A 16,817-nucleotide genomic window follows, 5' to 3' on the forward strand; every position below is an offset into this window, starting at 1 on the left:
GAATGGAGGAAAGAGCAGTAAAAGGAGTTAGAAATGATAAAGGTGACATGAAAACAGGAGAAAAAGATATTCTTGAAGTATGGAGTAATTACTTCAAAAAATTGCTAAATGAAAAAAGCAGTGATGACAGCACAGTGATAAAAGACACTGAACAGGCATGCAATCAGGAATACATATCAATACTTGAAGTAGAAAAAGTCATCAAAGGCTTAAAATGTGGAAAGTCAGCAGGAGTGGATGATATTCGACCAGAAATGCTGAAGTATGGTGGTATAAAAGTCTTACAGTGGCTGCACTACATAGTTCAGAAAGCATGGACAGAGGGATGAATTCCCGATGATTGGAGTAGAGCTCTCATAGTACCCATATATTAAAAGGGAAATAAAACTGAATAATGTGAGAATTACAAAGGTATTTCCCTACTAAGTGTTCCTGGCAAGATCTATGCAAGTATACTTAGAAACGATTGAGAAGAATTGTGAAAGAAAAGCTGGGTGAAGAACAAGCTGGATTCAGGCCAAATAGAGGCTGTCAGGATCAGATCTTCACTTTACGACAAATAGTCGAGAAAGCATGGGAATATAACAAAGATCTGTATTTAAGTTCTGTCGATCTGGAAAAGGCATATGACAAGGTGCCAAGAGAGAAGCTATTCAATACGCTACAGTTATATGGTGTCAATGGGGCATTGTATCAAGCAATACTTAGTCTTTATTTGAGTTGTAAGTCAGCAGTTAGAACTGAAGGAAGTACAGGAAGATGGTTGAATGTAGGATCTGGTGTGAGACAAGGATGTACATTATCCCCTCTGTTATTCATTATCTATATGGATCATATTATGAAGGAAAGTGTTACATGATATCAAAATTGGAGATGTTAATGTCAGCTCTTTGCTTCATGCGGATGATGTTATACTTCTAAATAAATCTGCTACAAGTCTGCAAGATTCTCTGACTAAATTGAATAACTGTTGTAATAGATATGGTATGAAGGTCAGCAATAAAAAGACAAAGACAATGAAAATAGGCAGAATCTTTGAAAATGTCAACTGTGTTGTGAATGGAGAACCTGTGGAACAAGTAAAACATTTCGGCTAGTTAGGCACGATTTTTAGTGAAGATGTTAATTCAATATAGAAATAGACAACAGAATCAGCAAAGCTGGTATTGTGGGAAGTCAATTGAATAAATTCATATGGAATAAGAGAGAAATTAGTCGGAACACTAAATTAGCTGTATACAGGACAGTGTTCAAACCAGTTTTAACTTATGGATCTGAGAGCTGGGTCAGAAGTAAAACATTTGACCAAAGACTAGAGACCGCAGATATGAGAGTCCTGAGAAAGATTAGAGACATGAACAGATGCCATCAATGGCAATATCATATTAAAAATGAGGATATTAGGAAAGAACGTGACATTGTCAGCATCCAGGAATGCATTAACAGAGCTAATCTCAGGTAGTATGGTCACTTAAATAGAATGGGAGAGAAAAGATTAGCAAAACAAGTGTTCTCTGCCAGGTTGGCAGGAAAACGACCCAGAGGAAGACCAAGATATAGGTGGATTGATACAGTACAAAGTGCCTTAGACGATAGAAATATACGATCTGATAATGTTGGAGTCTTGACAAGTAACAGACTGATTTGGAGGAAAATCGTAGATAGGAAGTTAGTAATGATGTAATTTTTTTCATGTAGTACTATAATATCCTGTACACCCCTTGAGGGTACATGGCAGGAATTTGATGATGATGATATTCCTTGATGACACAATATCTTCGATATGTTATTCATGACTGAACAAATATAAGAAAGTCATACTGCTGCTTTGTATATTCTGTTTTTGTTCATTAGATGATTTAGGGGAGCTGTTTTAGAATTTTAAAAGGTTTTTTTTTGTCTTTTATAAATAACCATTTTTTGATAGTATGAAAACTGAGGTATTCTTGATTTCTTTTTTTACATACTGCTAGAGATCATGTATGCCCTTGTGTTGAGGGTTCTTATAAAGCCGATCTTTTGTGAAGGATAGTGGTGGAGCTTCTTTTAATGTAGAGGCAACTCCCTCTGTGCATGTGTGTGTGTGTGTGTGCGTGCATTAGCTCTCTGTAAACTGAATAGAGAAGTTTATTCTGTTCAGACACTTTCAGGAGAATGCTTATGAACAGTAGAGATCTGTCCTAATTCCACAGCGAACATAATCTGGGGATGAATGTTCAGATGAATTATGGAGTTTTGTAATTGTTTCATGTGTCTCTTTTACAAAAGACTCCATAAACATGTTTACTAAAGGTTGTAATAGTGGCAAGCCCATAGCTAGGCCTTTTCTTCTGTTTGTAGAATTTGTCTTGAAATTGGAAGGTTTTGTTGATGCAGTGTTCGAATAACATCATGGTATCCAGGGGAAATAATTCTTAAAGTAGTGTTATAGTTGTTCAGGGTACACTGGTGAATAGATTAGTAATGTACAGACCCGACAGCAGGTCAGATGGCTTGGTTATCAAATCTTTTGTCTTTTCAATGAAATATACTGTATTTCTTATGAAGGAGTCTATCTTGCCTATGAGTGAAAATATTAGCTATGCCAGATGTTTGAGAAGATAGGTTAGCATTTGTTATTTACTCTAGGTTGCAGTGGTGCATCTTGCTTATACAACTTGGGCATGCACTATCACTGTTTTAGCAATCCTGTTTATATAATCATTTGAAAAACAGGTCCTGGAGACTCACAAATTATGACAAAGTTGGGCTGAAATATGTAGATTATATGTTCATCACATGGTCCAACTCTCTGAAAACAACTACAAGACTTTGTAATTCAATTAAACAACATTCACCCCAGATTGAATTCCTTGTGAAATTAGAAACAAACATATCAATACTGTTCTTAGGTTCTCTTGGCAGTCTTCAAAGAAAATCAACTTAGCTATTCAACTTAAAGAAAACACACACAGGGAGAAGAGATATCAGTATGCAAAGTCTCAACTACCCTCCATCACAAAAGACTAACATTATTAAGATATCTCTGGACAGGGCACACAAGATCTTCAGCATGTAAAAAAGAAATAAAAAATTATAATATCTCAGTTTCATACTGCCAAAAATTGGTTGATAAAATTTTAAAACAGTCCTCTCCCATAGACTATTAAATGAACAAAATAAATAAAGAAAATAATAATAATAATGCAAGCAGTGCTTCCTTACATTTTTTGAATAAAATATCAAAGATATTGCATGATTGCTTTCTTTCGCCAGAACAAGATCTCAGACTTAGACCTACAAAATAGCTGTCCATTCAATGAACCCCAGGGCATACAAGATCACTTTCATGCAAGGAATCTACTATGCAATCATGATAAGCCAGTCAGGAGAAGTATGGATATCAGAATACAACAAACATCAAAAAAAAATAAATAAACAGGACTAGCAGCATGTACAACAGAAACTGAACACTGAGTGCTATGGAAAAAAAAGTTCACTGAAATGATGTAAACTGCCTACAGTTGCTGTGCCAGAGCATTCAAAGTCTCGGATCATTTCATCATGTCGCTGTACATCAGGTTACAACATAAAAACACATGTGCTTTCCATTGTTAGTGTTAATATTACCATTATCTGCTTGTAGTTAAACTAAGATATTGCTAAGATAAAGATGATACATAAACTAATCGAGACCTAAATAAAACTATCCTATCAATCTTTTTCATGTGGAATTAATACTATATTTAAAACAGTAACTTTAACGTATACTGGTGTTTAAAAAGTAATATTAGCAGAAAAAATATTTAAATTAGAGTAAGAGCTCTGTAAGCATATGCCACTGAGGTGGAAATATTACTATGACAGAGATCAATATGAGAAGAGGGAAGACGTACAGTATTGGATGAGATATTAGATGTTGGTTATTTGATTTTTCTAGCACTTCAGCAGCTCAGGCTATAAGGTGCCAAAACAAAGGTTAAAAATTATGTAAAACCTTTATGATCCTTAAATTCCTTTTGTGGTACTCTTGGCTCTATTTCAAAGCTTCAGAAATTGAAGAAAAAGAGAGTAGGACTAAGAATCAATTTACCAGAAAAATTTTATTATAGCTATGTAAAATAGTGAAATAATGTAAAGTTATTTGCCACAATTATATTAATTTAAAAACAAAATCATATTATGTATATTACTTACATTTCTATGAAGATGGAACCAAATGGTAATATTCCTCCTAAAATTATGATAACAGCTGGTTCCATGAACCACTTCTTTTCAGGAATAGGACGGGGTACAGCATTAATTCGACAGGGATAGTTTGGTTGTCCAGCTAAATTTCTGCCTAATACTGTGCCCACAAGTGTTAATGGAAGAATTACAAACAGACATATACAGGTAACTGCCATCTGAAAATAATATATGAATTTAAGTTATTGTGAAAAGAAATGGAAATCCTCAATCCATATAATAAATAGAAAATTTTCTAATATCTGTGCAATGTTTTAAAAATAAGTAAACACTAATCTAATAAAAGGATTATAGTGTCCCCCCCACCTCATCAAAAGAAGGAACTGACATTTTGGAAAAATTTTATTAAACAACAGAATAGCAGCGTCTCAGAAATGTTCACTTCTTCATCATCAAATTCCTGATATATACCCTCAAGTGCTGTACAGGATATAATAGTACTACATAAAAACCTTACATCATTACTAAATTCCTATCTACAATTTCCTTCCAAATCAATCAGTTACCTATTAAGACTCCAACATTCTATCTTCAAAGGCACTTTTTACTGTATCAATCTACCTATATCTTGGTCTTCATCTAGGTCTTTTTCCTGCCAGAGAAAACTTGTTTCATTAATCTTTCCTTTCCCATTCTCGTTAAGTGACCACACCACATAAGATTAGCTCTGTTAACACATTCCTAGATGATCATAATGTCAAGTTCTTTCCTAATGTTTCTCAGGACTCTCATATCTGGAGTCTCTAGTCTTTGGTAAACTGTTTTATTTCTAACCCAGCTCTCAGATCCATAAGTTAAAATTGGTTTGAATACTGTCTTGTATACAGCTAATTTAGTGTTTTGACAAATTTCTCTCTTACTCCATATAAATGTATTCAGTTGACTTCATGCCATACTGCCGTTATTGATTCTGTTGTGTATTTCCATATTTAATTCACCATTTTCACCAAAAATTGTGCTTAAATAGCCGAAATGTTTTACATGTTCTATAGGTTCTTCATTCACAATGCAGTTGATATTTTCAATGCTTCTGCCTATTTTCATTGTCTTTGTCTTTTTATTGCTGACCTTCATACCATATCTATTACAACAGTTATTCAATTTAGTCAGGGAATCTTGCAAACTTCTAGGGGATTTATTTAGAAGTTTAACATCGTCTGCATACAGCAAAGAGCTGAGATTAATATCTCCAATTTTGATATCAGCTTTAATACCACTTTCCTTCATAATGTGATCCATATAGAATATGAATAACAAAGGGGATAATGTATATCCTTGTCTCACACCAGGTTTAACATTAAACCATCTTCCTGTACTTCCTTCAATTCTAACTGCTGACCTATATCTCAAATAAAGACCAAGTTCTGTTGATATAATGTTCCATTGACACCATATAATTGAATAGCTTTTCTCTTGGCACCTTGTCATATGCCTTTTCCAGATCTACAAAACTTATATACAGATCTTTGTTATATTCCCATGATTTCTTAACTATTTGTTATAAAGTGAAAATCCAATCCTGCCAGCTTCTATTTGGCCTGAATCCAGCTTGTTCTTCACCAAGCTTTTCTTCCACAATTCTTCTCAACCGTTTCTCAAGTATACTTGCATAGATCTTGCCAGGAACACTCAGTAGGGAAATACCTCTGTAATTCAAACATTCAGTTTTATTTCCCTTTTTATATATGGGTACTATGAGAGCTCTACTCCAATCATCTGGAATTTGTCCCTCTGTGTAGGTCTTCTGAACTATGTAGTACAGCCGCTGTAAGACTTTTACACCTCCATATGTGAGCATTTCTGGTCAAATATCATCTACTCCTGCTGCTTTCTGCATTTCAGGCATTTGATGGCTTTTTCTATTTCAAGTATAGTATAGATACGTATTCCTGATTGCATGCCTGTTGAGTGTTTTTTTACCACTGTGCTGCAACTGATTGTTTTGTTTAGCAATTTTCCGAAGTGATTACTCAATACACCAAGGATATCTTTTTCGCATTTTCATTTCACTTTATCATCTCTAATTCCTTTTACAGCACTCTTTCCTCCATTTCTGAGTTTCTTCCAGAATATCTTGCCACCTTCTTGATATTTCTTTTCTATGTTCTTACAAAAGTCTTCCCATGACTTTCGTTTAGCTGGTTTTAGAAAGTGTTTAGCTTTCTTACATTTGTCTCTGTATTTTCTAAGCATTCAAGCTGACTTATTTGGTAGGAACTTTTGATATGCTTTCTTCTTTTCCTTTATTGCCTCTTTAACTTCCTGTGTCCACCATGGAGTTCGGATTTTTTTTATCCTTGCAAACAACCTCACCACATGCCTCTGGCTGAATCAATCAATGTTTTTTTCAGGATTTGCCACTGAATCTACAAGGTTTGGTTCCTGTTCTCGAACTCTTTCATTTTTTCTTGAATAATATTTGTGTATTTTAGTCTACGGTTGACATCTGAGAGCTGGTCAACTTTTATTCACTTTAAAACTTTATTACATGTTCTTCTTTTCAATATGAAATTCAATTTTATCCTGCTTTGTTGATTCAGTTGTCATATTTAATTTACCTTCTTCATCAAAAATTGTGCTTAAATAGCTGAAATATTTAACTTGTTCTGTATGTTCTCCATTCACGATGCAGTTGAAAATAAGCAGGAACATTGGAAATATCAACTGCATCGTGACTAGAGAACCTATAGAACAAGTAAAACATTTCAGCTATTTAAGCTCGATTTTTGGTGAAGAAAGCAAATTAAACAAGAATTAACAAATTAACAGAATTAACAATTAAGACAACAGAATTAACAAAGCCAGTATGGATGGTAGGAAGTCAACTAAATAAATTTATATGAGATAAGAGAGAAGGTAGTGAAAACACAAAATTAGCTGTATATGTGTATAAGGTAGCGTTCAAACCAATTTTAACTTATGGATCTGAGAGCTGGGTTAGAAATAAAACACCTGACCAAAGACCAGATATGAGAGTCTCTGGAAAGATTAGGGACATGAACAGATGGCATGAATGGCAATATCATATTAAAAATGAGGATATCAGGAAAGAACTTGACATTATTAGCATCCAGGAATGTGTTGGCAGAGCTAATTTCAGGTGGAATAGGCCGCTTAAACAGAATGAGAAGGAAAGATTAGTAAAACAAGTGTTCTGTGCTAGGTTGGCAGGAAAAAGACCCAGAGGAAGACCAATATGCAGGTAAATTGATACAGTAAAAAATGCCTTAGAAGACAGAAATCTAAGATTTGATAATGTTGGAGTCTTGACAGGTAACAGATTAATTTTGAGGGAAATTGCCGATAGGAAGTTAGTAATGATGCAAGTTTTTCGTGTAGTGCTATCATATCCTGTACACCCTTTGAGGGTATACGTCAGGAATTTGATGCCGATGTATATTTGTCTGTTCTTCCTAACCCAGATGAAGCCACTAGCATATGCAGCAAAATTAGTAGGCTTATTTAAATAACTATTACAACCTATAAACCCATGTTAGTTACCTTTCGTTACTAATGTGTTAAATTATTTTTCAATGTTACCAAAACACAATCATGCCTTATTCCTCAGAAAAAATATACGAAACTACAATTTGGTATGAAGGAGACCACGTTATCCTTTCTCCACTGAAGGATGGTATGGGGATCAATATTAAAGACACTGGTTGAAGATATTATCGATGCATGAGAACTGCATGGATTGTTGAATGAACAAGATAAATCATCAACAAAGCTGTGGATAGAAACAGTAGTGACCGAGTGGATCAATCATGAATAAGAAAAAGAAAGAAACCAGATAATAGAGCAAAGTCATAAGACCTTCCTACATTGGTGACAAGGCTCAAAAATAGGGACCTATTCACCATGAAATGCAGTAAAGAACCAGAGAGAGAGAGGTTCTTCACAACCCTACCTAAACTTCATTCCATCTTAAGTCATCCTAAACCTAAACACAATAATCTTAAATATCCTGGTGTTTATAAGATTCCTTATGATGGTAAGCCATACTTCGGACAAACGGAAAAATCTATTGAACTCTGGTTACAGGAACATCAGAGAGACATTACCTATAACAGACCTCAAGCCAAGTCATGTGTTATTTTCAACGAACTCAAATGAAGGTTTGCCACGTCAGATACTCCGGGATGAAACTGTCAAGATACACCTATGTCATGACAAGTTAGAGAGAAGAATTTTAGAGTCTAAGGAGACAGTTATCAATACCATCCATATTAATAACAACCTAAGCTACAGCCTGCCAGACTCTCACAGCTCTACCATTCAATATTGGTGCTCTCAAGACCTTATATACACAGATGTGCATAATGATATCAGAGTTCACTGTTCTATTTAAACTCTAGCCTTTATTCGTGTTAGATATGTTACTATGTGTTTTAAAAACCAATTCCTTTAGATTGGTTACTGGTATTTATATGTTTATCTCACACCTGATGAAATCTAAGTTTAGATGCAAGTAGTAGTGTAATTAAAGTTTTTATTATTTTTTTATTTAAACCTTGGTTCTAGTCATTAAATTATTTTTAAATATGATATCAAACCGAGTAAATCTTCAATCAGACACATATACACACACACACACATGAAAATTAGCAAATATCTTTTATTCCCTTATAAGGTGTATGCAAGGCTGTTTTAGCCCTACATAATTTTTGGAGACTAGCTACTGTAGAGGCTGAATAGCCCATTATAAGTGGCATCCGATGAAGAGATGAATGACCTGTGTCCTAACCTCAAGGTCTCTACCCTAACATGATGTTACTGTCTGAGTAGCTCAGTGGAAGTGGCATTTGCATCCTCTGTGTTAGGGCACTCAAAGGAAGACAGGTTTTAGTCCAGTCGTGACTAGAGGAACTTTTACTAAGCTTATCTTTGACTGGTTCCTGAGTTAGTCAATCTCTGACATGGGCAAGTGGTTCTTTTTCTCCTGGAAACTCAGGAGATTCATATATTATATTAAAACTGATAGTCCTTGAAGATACTGAAAGGATTTGGTTCAGAATATCTTGTCTGATATAACATCTCTTGAAGGGGAAAATATGGGTACCATATTTTGGCACACTTCTAGAACCACATGTGCGCATACACACACACACACACATGCATACAGTATTTTTTTTTTTATCTTACTAGAATAAACACTTAGCTTCTGATTTCATATATTTTAAAAATTATTTCTGAGAGAATTCCAATGCTTCGTTTTTGTGCAGTTACCTGTGAAAAATTTTTATAACTACAAACAATCATTAGAGAAATAATAATTTTTATAAACATTTTATATAGAAATGCATACCATAGTTCCAAAAGGAATGGCTCTTGAAGCATGATAGTAAATAGCAATAAAATTTATGAGAAAGGCAGTCCCACACACCAATGCAGGCAAGAAAAATGCACTTATTAACATCTGTTTAATCCAGCGTTTGCCTGAAACATATTCATATTTTAGTTTCATATAAATGTATAAATAAATATTAAAAAAGTATAATTTCTTCAGAAATAGCAATGCTTATTGGGTAATAGATCTACTCTGCTCTCCAACCAAAGGCAACTGCATCTAATATAAAATTTTCATTAACATAATGTTATATTAAAGAGTAGTTAAAAAGAATACTTGGTTGTGCAATTTTGGAAACTAAGGATGACAAGATATTTGAAGCCAAATGTGATGAGCCAAAATGCACCAGTGTTGAGAATGATGCTCAGTTACATGAATTTAAACAAGTACATTCAATAGCCATAAATGAAACATGAATATAATTGAATTAAAGATGCCAATAAATTATATTTTGGTTTAATCCTTTCTCCAAGTGTAAGCAAACAGAGTTTGTACATGAAGTACCTTCACGATTGGGCTACTTGTATATAGTGGCTAATGACTTCACATCAGTTGCCCAAGTATCCCATAATGCAAAACATACACCTTTTCAGATGTGTATAATGTAATGTATTATGGGAAGGGCCACATAATAAGACCACTTTTGTCATTTATTAAGGTCTCATTAGTGGTAGCCAGACCCAGAAGAGACATTAAGATTGAAGTAAGCAATGTAATGTATTATGGGAAGGGCCACATAATAAGACCACTTTTGTCATTTATTAAGGTCTCATTAGTGGTAGCCAGACCCAGAAGAGACATTAAGATTGAAGTAATGCATAAGTCATATATTTTACATATACAAGTAGTCAAAAGGTATCAACACCTTATTATTAAAATAATCTGGATTAAAGATAGACATTAAAATTTCTTTCACTTGGTTATACTATAAATTAAAGATACCAAGAAATTATATTAAATTATATTATATTAATGGTTTAATCATTTATCCAAATGCAAGCAATAATATGTGTACATGAAATATATTCATGACCGGCTACTTGTATATACAGGCTAATGAATTCACATTAACTGTCTTAGTATCCCATAATGCAAAACACACACACGCATCCTTCTGAATGTGTATAATGTTATGTATTATGGCAAAGGAAATTAACTCAGACTGGTTTCAATAATTCAGAGTATTTTAATAATAAGGTCTGACAACTTTTGAACTACTTGTATATGTAAAATATGATTTCTGCATTACTTCAACTTTGATATCTCTTCTGAGGTCTGGCTCCTACTAATGAGATCTTAGCAGGTAGTGGGCCCTCCTATAATACATTGCATTATTCACATCTGAAATGGCGTGTGTGTGCATTGCAGTATGATCTACTGAGGCAAGTGATGTGAAGTCATTAGCCCAATATATATACACCATCTGTCCAAAAGAAACCAAGCTTTTCGAAAATAGAAGAAATTAGTGGCGCCACCTGTTGTATCTTTTTGTTGTCAAAAGTGGCACCTTCATTAGTGTTGTGTCAACTGTTTATGACATTTGTTTCATTAGAAGCCGAGTTAAAATGCCAAGAGTGACTGTGTTTTGATGAACAGTCATAAAATGAGTTTCAAACAGAGAGCTGCGATTGACTTTTGTGTTAAACTTGGTAAAAGTGTTACCGAAACACATCAAATGCTTCAAAAAGCATACGGTGATGAATGCTTATCCCATACTCAAGTTTACGAGTGGTTTAAGTGATTTCAAAATGGTCGTGAGATGCTTGAGGAAGACGAAAAGCCAGGCTATCCAAAAACTGGACTGAGCGAAGTTATCCAAAAAGTGCGCAATTTCATCAAAGAACATCCGAAATTGTCCGTGAGATTGATTGAAGATGAATTGGGGATTCCAAAATCAACTGTTCATAACATTTTGACCTAGAGTTTGGGCCTTCGTAAATTGAATTCACGATTTGTTCCCCACAAGTTGACAGATGACCAAAAAATGTATCGAAATTGAACACTGCAAAGTCCCATTAAAACCACTCGTAAGGACTCAAACTTCCTTGAAATGATCGTTACTGGTGATGAAATGTGGTTTTCTGAGTATGAGTCCAAAACAAAGTGCCAGAGTGCTGAGTGGAGACCACCAGAAGAGGGGCATCCGAAAAAAAGTTGCTTGGAGAAGTCAAAAGTAAAGACAATGCTGATTTGTTTCTACGATTCCATGGGCATTATCCACAAAGAATTAATTCCACTGGGCCAAACGGACAATGGTGGGTTTTATCTCAAAGTTTTGAAGCGATTAATAGCGAGGGTTCGTCGCATACGGCATGAATATCGTGATGTAGGCAGCTGGTCACTTTTGCATGATAATGCACCATCTCATCGTTCAAACATTGTGAGGCAGTTTTTGAGCAAAAACCAAGTTTGTGTGTTGGATCACTAACTGTATTCACCTGATTTAGCACCCTGTACTTCTTTCTCTTCCCCCAACTTAATTTGCCAATGAAAGGAAAGCGATACGACACCACTGAAAACGTTCAAGTGGCAGTAACCATAACTCTCAATAGTATCCCAAAAACCGATATAAAATCGCATTTAACAAATTAATTGACCATGCCAAACGCTGTATCGAAGCTGAGGGAGAGTATATTGAAATAAATGATTTGAATAATTACAATTGTCCTGTGTTTTATTTCCTATCAAAAGTTCGGTTTCTTTTTGGACAGAGGGTGTATATACATTAGTGACATGTCTTCCAGGTTACCTTTTTGGTGATACAATCAAAGATAAAAATGGTGAATTGGACAATGAGATTTATTTGTGCCTACGGTCACACATAATATTCTGCTAAGGAAGAAGCAGAAGAATTTTTCGAGTAATAAGAGAAGGTAGTGACAAAGAAAAAGCAAAAGGTTGGTCCTTGCTGGAGATCTAAACAGCGGAATAGGAAATTAATACATATAGAGATTTTTGAGGAAAATGTAGAAAGAACTAAGCTAACAATGGCAAGTACTACCTACAGTATTTCTGTTCAACATGCACTGGTCATTACTGTGTTCCAAAATAAAGATGTGCACAAAGTTCACAGAGTGAAGCAAGTCTCATTAACTAAGCTATTGTTGACAGTGATATCATGCAGCTTTAGGAGTATATAGAGAATATGAAAAAGGAACTAATAATTTAGTTTTAAGCATGATAAAACATGAATTTTGTGTTAAAAAGAAAAATACAAAAGTTTAAAAGAATCAAAGTTGACTAGCTTTCAGAGGGCAACTCTATGCGCTCAAATACATAAATATTATTGAACTAAAAATGAAAGAGTTTGAAAATAAGAATTACACCCTACCGAGAGGTCACATGCTGAAGAAAACAGACTGATTTAGTCAGAGAGGCATATGGTAAAGACGTCTACAACAACAGAAAATTCAAACTCCATGGTTAAACTCAGAAAATTAAACCTCTAACTTTCTGAGTACTGAAAAGTGCACTGTAAGTTCCTGGCAAGCAAATATGACTTGCTAAAATAATATATATATATAATAATATAAATAATATATATATATATATATATATATATATATATATATAAATAAACAAAAAAAAAATGTAAGGAACTAAAGCAATGTGAAAAAGTATACATCAAGAATGTCACAGACAAAGTGGCTGTGTTGCTCTGCAAGTACGACATGAAAGTGGCTGTTTTACATTTACAAAAACATATCGAGATTCCTACATCTACCGAAACCGTCATATCACCCCATGAAAAAACCAGGCATCTATGAGATGCATTACATTTGCTACATGGGTCAGACAGGAAGTTCAGAAGAGATATCTGCATGTCTGAACATGTAAAAGAAGTCGAAAAAATAAGAGCATAAATCAGGTCTGGCATTCGACACAACTACTACTGGCAACAAACAAAAATGTCATATTGATAATAACTGTTTTACAAATAAATTTAAAGCCTCACAAATGCTTAGGATCCCTTATTTGCATTATGGGATACTAAAGCAAGTGATGTGAAATTATTAGCCTCTATATACGAGTTCACCTCATGAAGTTACTTCATATGTAAACTTTGTTTGCTTACACTTGGATAAAAGATTAAACCAAGAATATAATTTCTTGGCATCTTTAATTTATAGCATAACAAAGTGGAAAAACTTTCAATAACATGAGACCAACAAGGAGTTATCATGGAAAACCTGCTGTCACACAAAAGATCAAACCATGCTACACCCATTCAGTTTCTGTACTCCACACATTCTTTGGCAATGTATTCCACTACCTTAGTGTTCTGCAGTTTCCCTATCCCTGTGAAAGCCATGCAACTAGATCTGTGCAAAGCAACTCAATGTAAGACCTCATGAAGAGCTACAAAGGAACCATATCCTCTTTGCTTCTACATGTTAGGGCCCTTATCATTGACATATTCTGTTCTGATGTCTTTGCCACATTAGCATTGTAACCCTTAAACTTCAATGTAATGTACAAATTTTGTACAATACATTGTACAATGCTGATGGACTGCATCTCAATGGTTTCAGTGTTAGGTGTCTGGAGAGAGCTTTGCCCAACAAGCATGCTGAAATACAAATTCAGAGAAACTTGAGCAATTAGGGTGGAAGCAAGTGAGTTTGTGTGAAGGCACCCATGAAGCAAATGACCTTTTTTTGAGAATGACCAGGTAAGGAATCTAGTCTCTCAAGCAAAAATGTTAAATAGGGTACTGAATTCAGAAAGTAAAGGTGAGGGGGGGGGGGGCTAAAGGGATGGTGCAGTGTCTATATATTAATGCCAGAAGTATTTGGAACAAGAGGAAGGAGATGTCAATGATCAGTACAACCTTGCCAAAAGTTATGGGCATTCGTGAAGTTTGGCTAACAGCAGATGATGTAGTCACAGGGATTGAATGTGAAGGATTTAGTATTTTCAGAGATGATAGAGAAGATAGGATGGGGGAATGAGTACTGCTGATGATAGGAGATGAAATGCAACCAAAAAGAATAGGAGACAAGTGAGGGTGGCTGTTCATTTGAAGCAATGTAGTGTGAGATTAAGACCAGTAAGAGAAAATATACAGTTGGTTGTTGTGATAGGCCAGGGAGTTCCACAGATGATCTGGAAGACATTTATCGCCAAATTAGTACAATGAGTACAGTCTTAGTGATTATTATGGGGGACTTCAACTATGGAGATATAGACTGGAAGGAGGGAAAGATAACATGGCAAGAAGAAATAGAATTTATACACCTACTAAGAAATAATTACTTAAGCATGTGATGGAGGAGACTAGGAGTGAGAGAGTATTGGACCTGGTCACAGGATCAAAAAGAGCTATCCATAACTAAGGTGACACCCATTGCCTCTAATTGGTGAAAGTGACCAAGTGGTGTTGACTTGGAAGATTGTAAAACATCAGGAATATTCTATCAAGAAGGGGTATTTGCGAATTACAAGGCAAGTGATTATGACATGCTCATGAAGAAGCCTAAATCTATACAATGGCATTAACACGTTTGCTGCCACGCTACTTCGGCATAGTCTGTTCCCGTACGCCGAGCAATTTCACTTCTTCAAGGTCAGTATGGTAATCTCGTTGCCGGCGGTAAGCGTCATATGAGTATACTCATAGTTGGCTTGTGCAGAGCACATACCATCTATGAGAATACACAGTTTTGATGCTAGCTCCACAAGCCAAGTATTTTCACTTCTTCAAGGTCAGTACAGTAATCTCGTTGCCGGCGGTAAGCATCATACGAGTATACTCGTAGCTGGCTTGTGTGGCTGGTTTACCAACTACGAGTATACTTGTAGTTGGCAGCGAACATGTTAAACACTGCAAGGTAAGGATGTTAGTAGTGCATGGGATAGAGTTAAGGGATCATCTAGAGGAAGCAGTATTAAATTGTATACCTAAGGTAAGGAGAGTTAATCGAGTAGGAGTTAGATGGATGAGTAATATCATTAAGCATGAGCTGCAGAAGAAGCCACACAAGCCAGCTTGTGTGGCTTCTCCTTGTACTGTTCATGAGTTTGCTGGTGACCAGCAAACTCATGAACAGTACAAGGCTCAGGCAAAAAAGGTGACCAGCATGGCAAGGAAGGCAAAATCAGATTATAAGAAGAATCTAACTGAGCAGGACAAAGAAAATCCATAAGACTCCTTCCATTATTTGGTAAGAGAAATAATGACTACAGGAGATTAACCTTAACGAGTGCTGATGGTGTTGAAGTGACAGCAGATAAAACATTTGAGTTACCGAGTGACCAATTTGCAAGTGTATATAGTCCTAGTGAGATTATTGCTTTAACATATGTGACAGACACTAATGTGGGAACAGAGGTGGATGAATTGGAAGTTCTTAGTATATTTCAGAATCTCAATGTAAATACAGCTGTGGGATTAGATGGGATATCAGCTAGAGTTTTGGGATAAATAGATTACAAGCTGTGTATCACAATGATGGCACTGTACTCCTGGAAACATCAGTAAATAGAGAGTTAAAGTTTAGAGAATGTGTTGCTAGGGTAGCCCATAAGATTACTTGGATACTGAAGAACACATTAATAAGTAGAGATAAGGAACTTATTCTCCTTTATTATAAGGCCTTGATATGCCCACATCTGGATTACTGTACCCAAGTCTGGTCCTCTGGGTTTCTTGTGGATGAGAAAGTGATGGAGAGGATTCAGAGGCGAGTGACCAAGATGGTCAGTAGCACGTAGAATGTTCTATGATTAAAGGTGTGTGTGGATTGCAGAAGTTGGCTGATAGGAAAAAAAAGAGGGGATATGATAGAAACATTTAAGTTACTTAAAGGGTTTTATAGGACTGATGCAGGGGAAATGTTTCAGCGCATGGCTAGAGGGACCAGAACAAGAGGTCATCCCTGGAAGTTGAATATAGGTGTGAGTAGATTTTTTTTTTTTTTGCTTGGAGTCGTGAATGAGTGGAATGGGTGGCCAGAGTCAGTTGTGAGTGCTTTGTTAATGGGTTCAAGGAGAGGTATGATAGATTGTGTGGATAGATTTGGTCTCCCGGGATGAGTCTTCAGACTCCATGGGCCTGTATAATAATAATTTGTCACCTCATAATACTTAAGAGATTGCTAAGCATGACTTCCCTTTAACAAATTCATGCTGACTATCACAAAGAATATGCTATTATCAATCTAATTCTGAATCCTGGTCCTCACCAACCTCCACAACCATAAATGCACTAATTGGCCTATTAGCCAGTCTTATCGCCCAT

The 16,817-nt window shown here is 35.5% G+C and overlaps 1 protein-coding gene across 1 annotated transcript in view; it reads right to left on the reverse strand.

Moving 5' to 3' along the window:
- Window positions 1-16,817, reverse strand: part of TM9SF3 (transmembrane 9 superfamily protein member 3) — a 280,184-nt gene that overhangs the window by 57,867 nt on the left and 205,500 nt on the right. The window contains exons 8-9 of the mRNA XM_090397004.1: window positions 9,536-9,666; window positions 4,177-4,385 (exon numbers count right to left, since the gene is read on the reverse strand). Coding sequence (XP_090253130.1) covers window positions 4,177-4,385; window positions 9,536-9,666 — 340 coding nt within the window. The remainder of the gene's footprint in view (window positions 1-4,176; window positions 4,386-9,535; window positions 9,667-16,817) is intronic.

The sequence above is a fragment of the Typopeltis vanoorti genome, chromosome 8 (genome assembly GCF_054136105.1).
Source record: "Typopeltis vanoorti isolate ZY-2024b chromosome 8, IOZ_Tvanoo_1.0, whole genome shotgun sequence".
NCBI lineage: Eukaryota > Metazoa > Arthropoda > Arachnida > Uropygi > Thelyphonidae > Typopeltis > Typopeltis vanoorti.